The sequence below is a fragment of the Bactrocera dorsalis genome, chromosome 4 (assembly GCF_023373825.1).
Source record: "Bactrocera dorsalis isolate Fly_Bdor chromosome 4, ASM2337382v1, whole genome shotgun sequence".
NCBI classification, from domain to species: Eukaryota; Metazoa; Arthropoda; class Insecta; order Diptera; family Tephritidae; genus Bactrocera; species Bactrocera dorsalis.
Genome location: NC_064306.1, coordinates 26,132,443 through 26,144,277, shown reverse-complemented (window position 1 = coordinate 26,144,277; position 11,835 = coordinate 26,132,443). Strand labels below are relative to the sequence as shown.

The 11,835-nt window shown below is 35.3% G+C and overlaps 1 protein-coding gene across 1 annotated transcript; it reads right to left on the bottom strand.

Annotated features, from left to right (window-relative positions):
- Positions 1 to 8,680: 8,680 nt before the first annotated feature.
- Positions 8,681 to 11,385, bottom strand: LOC105223253 (odorant receptor 7a). Its single transcript, XM_011200916.4, has 3 exons — positions 10,234 to 11,385; positions 9,815 to 10,172; positions 8,681 to 9,750 (listed from the first exon to the last, which is right to left on the bottom strand). The coding sequence occupies exons 1-3, from the start codon at positions 10,983 to 10,985 to the stop codon at positions 9,682 to 9,684; spliced, it is 1,179 nt and encodes a 392-aa protein (XP_011199218.2). The 5' UTR covers positions 10,986 to 11,385; the 3' UTR covers positions 8,681 to 9,681.
- Positions 11,386 to 11,835: the final 450 nt, after the last annotated feature.

Here is an 11,835-nt window from a genome sequence, read left to right as displayed (position 1 = left end):
GTCGTTTCAACAAATAATATCTTATTTGATAAATATATTAATTACGAATAATTCTTTTAAATATACCTATATGTATATAGAAATCAAAGCGAATATTTTTAACTAAAACTTTCTTTTCCGCAGATTAACAAGCCGAGAAAAAATTATTGAAGTAAGTTTACAAAAAGGACTGAACATTGATGCCCGTGATATCACACTACATATATTTGTTAAGGTTAGTGGCATTTAGTACATACTTTCGTATAGTAAAAAAGTTAAACAAAAGAAAGTCTTTACTACAGTTACCCAATGGATGTGTGATAAAGGTTTTGAAGCGCTATGTGGTTGGACCACATTTAATAAGCGTTGAAGGACAAGACATCAGTGTTTAACGCCATACAAACGTGTGATATCGATATATGTATGTACTATATGACCGGAATTGTACGAGCCTATCGTGGGAGTTGAGCTAAATTTGCGGTAAGTTACTGCAAACGAAAAACGTAACAGAGTAAAAAAATAAAAAATATTCTAATTTGCAGAAATACGCTAACTATACATACTTATATGGTATTAATTAATTTTAACAATTAGTTTAAGGGGTCAGTAGGGTAATCTTTTTTAATTTTTTTTTTTTGCATTTTCTGTTCCTTTATATCCTTACAATTAATGTAGAAACCCACTTTACCATTAGAAGGTTTCCAAAAATGCCCAAAAATAATAATACTGTTCGACGTTCGGAGCGTTCGGAATGCACACCTTTGTATGCTTTTTCAGTACCTCAAACTTTAAACGCGTTTTTCTCAAATTTTTTAAACTGGCGGACATGATTCCGGTCGAACTACTCAACCGATTTGCCTAATTTTTTTTTTTCAATGTTTACAAAACGCCTGGTTATCATCCCTACTACATTTCATAATTTAGTGACAATATTTTGACAAATTTTATGTAAAAAAAAAACATGGGAAAAATTAAAAAAAGGTTAATTACTTTTTAATTAATCACCATTTTTTTCATAATTCTAGTAGGTACGATAACCATTCACGTACTTTTTAAGAATAAATTGGGTTTTTGTATTTCAGATGATCCAAACATGAGAAATCGTGTCCGCCAGTGAAAAAACGCATCTCTCTCTTCACCCAGCCATTTCTCCGACAGATGTCATCAAAAAATTCCAAAAAAAAAATCGTTTATGCACTCCACGATATACCTCATGATATGTGAAAAAAAGTTCTATTGTAGAATAAAAATTTCTATGAAAAAAATGTCAAAAAAATGGGCAAGATTACCCTACAGACGCCTTAAGTAAATATGATTTTACAATTAAATAAAACAAAAATATAAAAAATACTGAATTTTATTTAAAAGAATTGGGTAAAAATATAATAACATATCGAGGTAACAGATATGGTTGTTACTGATAACATGTTTATATGTTAAAGGTAACAAACTGCTAACCAAAATATTAACACTAACAGAAATTTGGGTAACAAATACTTTTTGTTATGTAAAACACAAAGGTAAGCTATACACTAACAAAAGTATTTGATAGGAAGTCGCTACACGTTTGCTAACATATACCCGTCTCGCAAGGCTCTGCCACTATTTAAGATTTTTTTAAATAAAGTCTTAATTTGTGATAATTTAGTGTTCATAAAACATTCTCTAGTCTTTAGTCAGAAAATATTGCCTCAAATTTGTCACCTCATAGTTAGCTTGTCACAAAGCTAAAAAAGAACTCTTGTTTGCCATTTTGAATATACTGACAAGTCACTTATAGAGATCATCATAGATATTAATCGATTGTCGTATTTTTGTATTTTTTAAGCAAGTCAAATAATAAAGTTAAAAATAAATAAATTTCACATATATTTCGTAACTATTCTGAAACAAAGTCAACAAATATTTTTATTTTTATTGGTAATTATGCTTTTTGACTGTGATATAGAAAAATTAATATTTTTATTGACATATTTATTTTCATACAAGCGTAAATACATCTCTAAATAACGAAATGAAACAGCTGTTCGTTTTCAATCGAGATTTTTATATCTGTCATGTAATGAATTACAAAATCGCCTCAAGACATAAAAATTGTCACTAATCTAAAATCTAAAATTTAGAGAATAGTGACTGTATCACAGTATAGAATTATTACAAAATATCGATACTGGCAACGCTGTGACTTGATGAGACTTTTCTGTAAAAAATATGCAAAGCGAGGAATGTTCTATGTGAATTGGCCATAAGCTTTGTGCAATGCTATCAACTCACCAAATTCCGGAGAGCTCTATACCATGCCGGAGAGTGGCAATAACAATAAACACGAAATTATTCACACAACTGCACCGAATAGTAGAACAAATCAATTTTTGGTTTGCAGTTATATTCTTATATTAAATTTAGAGTTCATCGGCCTTTTTCTTGCACTAGTACTTGATTTATATCCAAAAGTTTTATACTTTGCTTTCATTTCACAATTGCCATAAAATACATCGAATTTGTACAAAATGTCACACACTTTATCACACATTCTGTAATCAAATTAATTGCTTGCGCTCATATGTATGTATTTCAGGCATTCGAGAGCACTCGTCAAAGCATTTTTGGCTTTTCATGGATAATATTCGAGCTAAATCATCCTTCAATTATGCCATACATACATATATGTATTTGTGTACTTTTAACTTTTTCTATTTTAACAACACAGCGAAAGAAACCTTAATAAAAAACTTTAATTTAAAGCGCGGACGAACGCCGCCTCCTCGAAAAATTTGTTTCATACAACCCAGTGCAACGCATTATATTCACCACGAAAGCGTCGAAAAAGTCAAGAACTCAAGCGTGCGCTATATTCACTGCCCAATAAGACTGCATTCAGACGAGGGCTATTTTTGTCGCTCATATCCGCCAAAATTCTATTTTGGTGTCACACACGGGTAAACTTTTCTGCGGTGTACAAAAATATTTTTGATTAACTAATTTTTTTTGTCCTTATTTACTGTCTTACAAACATTCCTTATAGCCGGACATCTCCTATAACTGGAGAAATTTCAACACAACGCTTTCATTATTATTTTCATTCAAAAGCAATATAACCGACATAAGTCCGTTGCAATGACCGGAAACCTGCGCTATTTTTGGTTTATTGCTCCCGCTTTTTTATTATTTATTTATTATAATATGATTTGCAAATAAATTTACAAACATACTGGAAAAAAGAAAGGAAACTGGCTGCCTAGGCCTTCGTCCCATTTTGTATAGATACATATAAATTTACTTATATGAATATTACAATTCTAAATTAATTTTAACAGTATAGCAGGTAGATGTTTTCTTATATTTACATAGTCTAGTGTCGCTATAGCGGTATGCAAATCAATATTTTGCGATGTGTCATTGTAACAGTTTATTAGGTGTTGCATGGTCAGGGTATCATTACAGTTCATGCAAAGTGGTGGTGATTCTTTTGACAGCAAATATCCATGCGTTAGTTTTGTATGGCCGAGTTTAAGTCTCATCGAAACAAGTTGCTGGTGTTTTGTCTTAAAATTCGATTTGCTGCCATGTTGTTGAGATAAATGATGCATAGTGTTATAATGAGCATTAATTTTGTTTTCATAATTAGAGACACGTTGATTTTTAATGAAGTTTCCGAGGCACCTTTTAATACCTTTTTCAGTGTAGTTGTTTATTAAAAAAGTAGGATGAGTATGTGCGTCTTTTGCTAATTGATCGGCATTTTCATTACCCGTAATATTTACATGCGCTGGCGTATATAAAACTTTTATATTTTTGCCACGTATGAGAGTCTCTTTAACCCTACGCGTGAGAATATCGCTAATTTTTGCCGATTTTAAAGCGTTTATTGATGAGAGACTATCGGTACATATTATTAGCTTACAGCCTTTGGGTTTTAATTTTGCAGCTTCTTCAATTGCTGTAATTTCCGATGTGAATATAGCGGTGTAGCAAGGCAAAAGTCCATTTTTGATTAATTCCTTAGATTCTGTTGTAATAGCAAAAGTGTTTTCAACTTTTTTTGAACCATCACAGTACCAAATTAGCCAGTTCTTTTGCTTCCATTTTTGCACTTCCTCAGCATGTAGTTGCCTTAAAGTAAGTGGGTTCGTGCTATTTTTGGTAAAACCACTGGAGATGAAAAGATATTCTGCAGAATTCCAGGGAGGACTGAATACCTTGTAAGTTTTTAGTTTCGAAAAATCTATATCCATCTTCTTAGCCATTTTGAAGATTTCCGTGATTGTCGAATTAATTTTCGGGTATCTTTTCGAGTGAGCTAGAGCTTTAAAGTCTGAGTACAGGATGTTATCTGAGTTTTGTATACAGTTGTATATTTTATTTCCAGTTAATTTAAAAATGCAGTCTTCAATAGTAGGGAGTTTCAGTTCAAAGAGTATGTTTGCAATTGGAGTTGTTCGAAACGCGAGACTAATTATGCGCGCTGCCATGTGGTAATATTTTTTGATTTTCTGCAGACAGCGTTTGGATGTTTTGCCATATATAATAAGGCCATAGTAGATTTTCCCCAATATCAAAGCTTTCATAATATTTAATAGAGACTTCGTATGTGCACCACTTTTCATGCTGCATATGATTTTTAATAGATTTATTCGTTTTGAAAGGTCTTGACATAGGTCTTCAATTTGGTATTTCCAAGTCAGTTTTTGATCGAAGGTTATTCCAAGGATTTTAAGATAGCGCACACTTTCTATTATATGATTTTGAAATACTGGATCTGGAAGATTGCAGTTCCGCTTCCTGCATACATGTAGGTGCTTACACTTTTCAAAGTTAACAGATGCACCCGATGTTAAAGACCAATTTGTAAATAAAGTAGACAAATTTTCCAAATCATTAATGTAAGTGTTTACATCATTAATCTTCGAAACAAAATAGAGGTCATCTGCGTATAAATAGTGGGATATGTTATTAACTTTTCCCATTAAAGCATTTATTTTTTCAAAAGCAATTAGAAATAACGTCACCGATAGGGGAGAACCCTGTGGTACTCCATTTTCTAATTTTTTTAAATTTGATTTATAACCGTTTACGTTGACCATAAATGTTCTATTTGATAAAAAAGCTTTTGTATAGTTGTAGATTTTTGGACCAACTTTCCACTGATCAAGTTGATTGAGTATAGAGTGAACACCTATACGATCAAAGGCTTTTGTAAAATCAACACTTATAACAGAGCAGTGATTTCGAGTTGACAAATTACTCGCTAGGAAGTGGTCTAAGTAGATTATTGCCTCTATCGTACCTGACCTAGGTTTAAAAGCAGTTTGTTTTTTACTTATCAAATTGTTTTGAAATAAAAAAAATTGTATACGTTTCGATATTATTTTTTCCAACAGTTTGCTTAAACATGATAAAAGCGAGATAGGACGGTAATTTTTGTAGTCATCTTTCTTATTCATATTCTTTGGAATACAAATGACGTTTGAATTTTTCCAAGAGTGGGGAAACACACCAGTCATGACGATTAAATTATACAAATTAATTAAACGAATTTTTAGTACCAGAGGAGCATTTTTAATCATTGCATAGGTGATTCTGTCCGGGCCGGGACAATTCTCTTTAGTATTTTTTAGATTATTTTCCAGTTCAAACAGTGTAATTTCTTCTTCAAGACTTCTAGCAGACTTTGAAATTTTATTCACCTTGTATACCGATTTGAGGACACGATTTTTTTCAGAAATGTATTCACTTGAAAATTGTTCATCTGCAGAAGCCGATGCAAAATAAGTGGCAAATATTTCTGCAATTTGGAGTACATCTGTTATAATTCCAGTAGAAGATTTAAGTGAGTGAATATAACAAGAGGTGGGATTATCTTTAAAAGCTCTTACTGTTCGCCAAACCTTTTGTGTTGGAGTGTTTGGGCTGATATGCGCCGTAAATTGTTCAAAAGAGCTAGTTTTGGTCTCTTTTACTTTTTTGCGAAAAAGAGCATTACATTTCTTATAATTAAGCAAATTCTGTAAGGTTAAGTTGTTTTTTAGAGCATGCCAGTACTTCATTTTCTCGTTTCTAAGTTCTTGCAGCTCTTTTGTCCACCAACAGGTACTACGTCTCTTCCTGTATGGTTTAGATTGCGGAATACTTACATTGGCTGCTCGCCTAATAGCTTTCGTTATGATAGCCGCCTCTTTATTTATGTTATCAGTATACGGGTATCGGTCTACTTCTTTTTCTAATCTCTTAGAAAAAAGAGGCCAGTTTGCGTTTGCCGTTTTGTATCTAGGGTTATGAACAGAACTCGCAAAACTTTCCCTATAACTGAGTATTATTGGACTATGATCACTACCAGACATATCGTCCACCGTGTCCCAATTTATCTCGTTCGATAAATTTGGGCTACATGCTGAGATGTCAATCGCAGTGAAAGTATGATGAGTGGAATAGTGGGTATATTTGCCGTTGTTAAGAATACACAGATTATTTTGTAGTATAAAACTTTCAAACATTATTCCTCTGGAGTTTGTATTGTGAGAGCCCCATAATGGATGCCACCCATTTATATCACCCAATATAATATTGTTCGCAAAATTATTATCAATTGAATTGTTCAACTCATTGAAAGAAATGTTTATGTTTGGTGGTAGGTAAATATTTTGTAATTTAATTTCTATACTAGTTTTCACTTGGATTGAAGCAATTTGAAAATTCGAACTAGTGCCATTTGCACCGTAGACGTGTTGAATATTTTTGCGGATGAGAAATGCAATACCTTGTTTATTTGACATGTTAGTATTGTGAAGATAAATATTATACCCTTTTGGGCATTTGGTTGTTTTCAAAGCCGCATTGATATGCGTTTCTTGTAATGCTATAATATGAGGTTGGAATTCCGCTATTAATATCTCCAAATTGTTGTAATTGTTCCAATAGCCTTTGATATTCCACTGAAGAACTTTCATTATAAAATATGCACGGAGATATGAGTACAGTTATTCAGAATTAGAATCTGTTATTTTACTTTCCTGATTATTGTAATGAAGTTGAGAAAGAATCTCATTGATGTCTGTATCCATATTATTCTGTGAGTCATAATTGTTTTCAGTAAAATTGCTGGTGTTGGGAAAGCAATTATATTTAAATTTGTTTACCTGCATTATAGTTGATTCGGTTTCTTCCTGACAATTTGATGATGTGGGTATGCTTATTGAGCCAATAGGAGCTACACTTAAGTTATTATCAGGTGGATTTTCTTTATTTTGATTGTTGAGATGAGTTGTTGGTAGTGTAAATTCTCAAATTTGTTTTGTGGGTTTTTTAGAATGCGTAAACGGTAGCTCTTCGGTAACTAACTATAACTGTCATTCATTCATTCATGGCTGTTCGATAGATAAGTATATAGTCCTGAGTTGCAGATTCTGACTCTATGAATACATTTTAAACACTCTCCAATATATGCACAGCTCCCTTAGCCGGACAAAAACATTGCGGCGGTGGTTGTCGAATTATGAGGAATTTCACTGTACATATTTGCATGTTACATACAAATATTCATTTGAAACCATTCCAATTGGGACCATGAAATGAATCTCAAAATGAAAGGGAATGCCGAATGGCGTAACACTGAACTATTACGAACAACAACTCTCGTCGTCCCGTCGCCTACAAAAACAGTAAAAACAGTTCGCGTGTGAGCATAGTCTAATTGATCTGCGAAGCTCACCACTGTAGATTGAGTGAAAAGCGAAATATATACTCAATGCTTAAGGGATTGAGAGGGGTCAATGAGGGGAATCCTAAAGTTTCTCAACTTGTTATATGGATGATGCAAATACATATAAAGGGTGATCCATTTCGACGTTTCATACTTCAAAAAAAAAACAGAAACTTCAAATTTAAAAGGGAATATTTATTATAATTTGAAAGAACACTCATTGGCAATCTTGTTGAAATCAAATGTCGCCGAGATGACGAGCTTCACTTTCAAGCATGAAATAGTCGGACGCGATAACGGTGGTCATTGGAGGTTACGGTCTCACCGGCAAATATAGTCCACCCACACCAAGCCGTTGTGCACAACTGAATGAGTTTCTTCTGGCTGCTCTTCGTACCGAATGTGGGACTCATCGCTGTACAAAATTTGGATCGAAAATGCTGGATTTTCTTGGAACTTTTCAAGAGTCTATAAAACGAGGTGATGTTGCTTAGAAGGTCGAGCGGCTTCAGTTCTCGCAAAAGCCGTATTTTGTATGCTTTCATTTTAAAATCTCGACGTAAAATGCGCCAAGTCGTCCCATACACTCTCAGCTATGACTGCTTTTTTAATTGACTGCATGTTGAACGTGGTATATTCGTCGAAAATTATCCACAAATGTATGCTGGGTTTCAAGATGGGTGATGAACCTGCAAATAGTACGCTCAGTAAAGCCGATTAATTTGACCATAAGTTGAGCGAAACGCGCGAAACAGATCCTTTAAAGAGCGTGAATTTTCGTAATAAAGTTTAACGATTTGTAAACGTTGTTCAGGTGTAATTCTTCCATGATGAAACGCTTAACAATACTGAAATGAAAATAACATGACAACTTGACATGACTCTCGTGATCTGTAAAAAAGGCTATTGATAAGATAAGACCCGTTAGTTACACCATCGACCATCCACCACTAGAACTCCTAATGCGATCAACCCGATACTGCAAGAACAGTGAACACATAAATGATAACACAATTCGGACACGGACAAATATAAACGATGAAATTCATAATTCGATCACGTACTCAGGGAACACAACTAATAAGCCTAATCATTATACGCATTTTACGGTGGAAGAAACAAGATGCCGCCAGAAAAATAATCCGAATCAGTCGAATTTCGTCACCCAGTTCTGGTATTCACACCGGTGGAAGAACTTATATAATTCGGACAAAACGAAATTCCTCAAGTATGCGTTGATTTGCGCCCATGTTCGACGTAAGAGAAGGACGATGTGACAATTACCCTATGACACCTATGAGTACTGCTCCAACAGCGATGTCAAAATCGTCATACGGCGACATACAGTTGTCTGAAGAGACAAAGCCTCAACAACCATGACGTTAGTTCTGCTTTCTTGCTATCTTGGAACCAACATTAACAACAACGTAAGCCTCGAAATCCAACGCAGAATAACTATTGCCAAAAGGTGCTACTTCGTCCGAATAATTGAAAACACTCCCGCTCCCAAAGTACTCGACGCAGTACCCGCCGAGGGAAACAGAAAAAGAGGAAAACCTCCACTTCGTTGGAAAGACAGGTGGAGAAGGACCTGGTTTCGCTTGGAATCTCCAATTGGCCCCACCTTGCGAAAGGAAGAAACGACTGGTGCGCTGTTGTAAACTCGGCCAAAAGAGGAAGATATCTTTTATTATAGGATTTATAATGGACAATACAAATTTGTTTTTTTTCACTTCACTTATGAGGATTTTGGTCATCTCAATATTTGTTTTCCAAATTTATCAAAATAACAAAATTAAAAGAAATTGTTGAAGGTGTCAAAGCATCATAAGCTTTTATTTAAACCGATTTGTCCTTCTAAAGGATACATGTATGTATGTGGCGACGAAGTGGGACAATAAAATTTATTGCAGTTACGAAATTGGAGAATTCGAAGTACATCTGAGGTTCACTATAAATTACATTTTTCAATAATTGAGTCCAATATTACATCTGGTCCTTTGTTACTTCAGATTCTTACCCACACCCATCTTTTGGATAAATGTATAAAGGGTGAATGAAAACTTAGCAATCTGAAAACATGAAGAGGACATAGTGTTTATGAGCTTCAAACCGCTTTCATTGCTTCCAACTTACTGACACATTTGTAGACAAATTAATTGGCACTAACTTCAAAGCGAACAACGGTATATCCGCCTGAGAGCGGTGTAGAAAATATAGCAACATCGTGTTGAAGCGTTTGCCTTGCGAAAGCCAATTGCAATGGAAAATCGACATGGACAGCTGCTCGCAATCCGACTGCAAGTGAGTAGCGTAGAAGCAAGTGGGAAAAGTTTGCAGCAGTACACAAAACATATAGGTGCCCGAAGCAATTCTTGTAGCGAAGTCAGCGAAAATAAAGATATTTATCATGGTCGTGCCTAAGATAGCTGCAGCGATGAAGAACTGCACAAACAGCGTTAAAGAGATAATCGGTTCCACGACGCTCACCAATCTGCGATTAAGAAAAGCCATATTTGGAACCACTCACTGCAATTAGTATGTGTGCTAAAAACCTTAATATCTCCTGATGTGTTATAATGCAATCCTGCAGCTCATGATATGTCTGCTCCTGGCTTTTATTTGCTGTCCCCAAGCGCCTGACCCGATTTGCCAACAATTGTACCTGTGTACGTATAATATAAATATATACAGCTGGATATGAGTCATTAAGTATTTGATGGAAGAGTAGAAAGAAGAGCATAGCGCCATCAAAGCTAGATTGCAACCAATACTCCCAAGCTGAGCGATGCCAATCCACAAATGGAATATACAAGGTTAGCGGCGCATGACCGCCCAGCAATGCGGTGACCACAGTCAGTGTTTCGTACATCATATATGAGATAATGTAGCCGAACACGATGCGATTGCCAGTGATTGCACAGGCTCGTATCTTGGCCAAATCCTCGGGTTCGGTGTAACGTGCATCTAACTTCGACAACAGCGGTTCAACGCTGCGTAAACGACCCAATGACAAGGCCAATGTGATGCTCTTAATTGGCACACCGATGACGTTGAGAGCCGCTTGGACACAATTTAGGATCTCCATTACCGATAAGATATTTCTATCACGTATCCAGCCTACATTGAAGATGAGCGGCGAAAGTAGGACGACAAAAAGCGTTATAATACTGCCATAGAAGTAGTACAGTAAACGGCAGTGAGGCGGTGGATTGAGACCAACAAATCGAAATGTGTTGAAAAGATAAATAACTGCATCGCGGGATGCGAACACGCTGCGACCACGACCTTTAACCAAATCGAACATTTTTCAAATAATGTGCTAACCTATGGCCACAACATTTTTATATTGAGCTATTTATTGGATTTGGTAAAATAACGGCACTCGACACCTGCGCTCATTCAGTTGCATTTCAAAGTTTAGCAGCTAGTACTAACTTTACTATGCAGACTTCAGTGTTGTTGTATTCACCAAAAAAAAAAAAACTACTGAACCTTACTCACACAAATAAATGTCGCAATAAATGAATTATTAATAGGAAACACTTTGAATTCCTTGCGTGTTATTGTTTGTAAACAAGTCCTAAAGTGGAGTGAGACAACAAAGGTTTGCTAATCAATCCAAATTTTCAACTATAATGTATTATATAAATTAATAGGGAAAAATGCATATAAAAATCTGTGCAATATCATATTATTCATGGCGATATAGACCGAAAAGACCTAAACCCCTCCTAGAATGACATGACGTACATAGCTATCCAGCCAGGTGATGGCGAGCTCGAGGTATTTCATTCCTACACTCCCCGAAAATACATACCATATATATGTGCATACATTAAGTACACTGCTTCCTGATGAAACCCGTTTGTATTAGGCGACTTTAACGCTCACCACGGTCTTTGGCATTCTAGCCTGTCGATCTTAGGGTGTTAGAGCTGACTGAATATACATATTTATACACAATTTGTAGTTCTGCACAATTAATATCGACGCACCAAAGTGAACGAAGGAGTACAGACTTGACTATAACATTGCAGTCGATGGCGTTAAAATTTCAACTCTCTCTCCGAGAATGGCGTACTTAGAGTCAAATCATCACTCTTTGCAGATGCAGAGCTCGATTTGCAGCGAGAATTGAGAGGGAACCTGGCGCA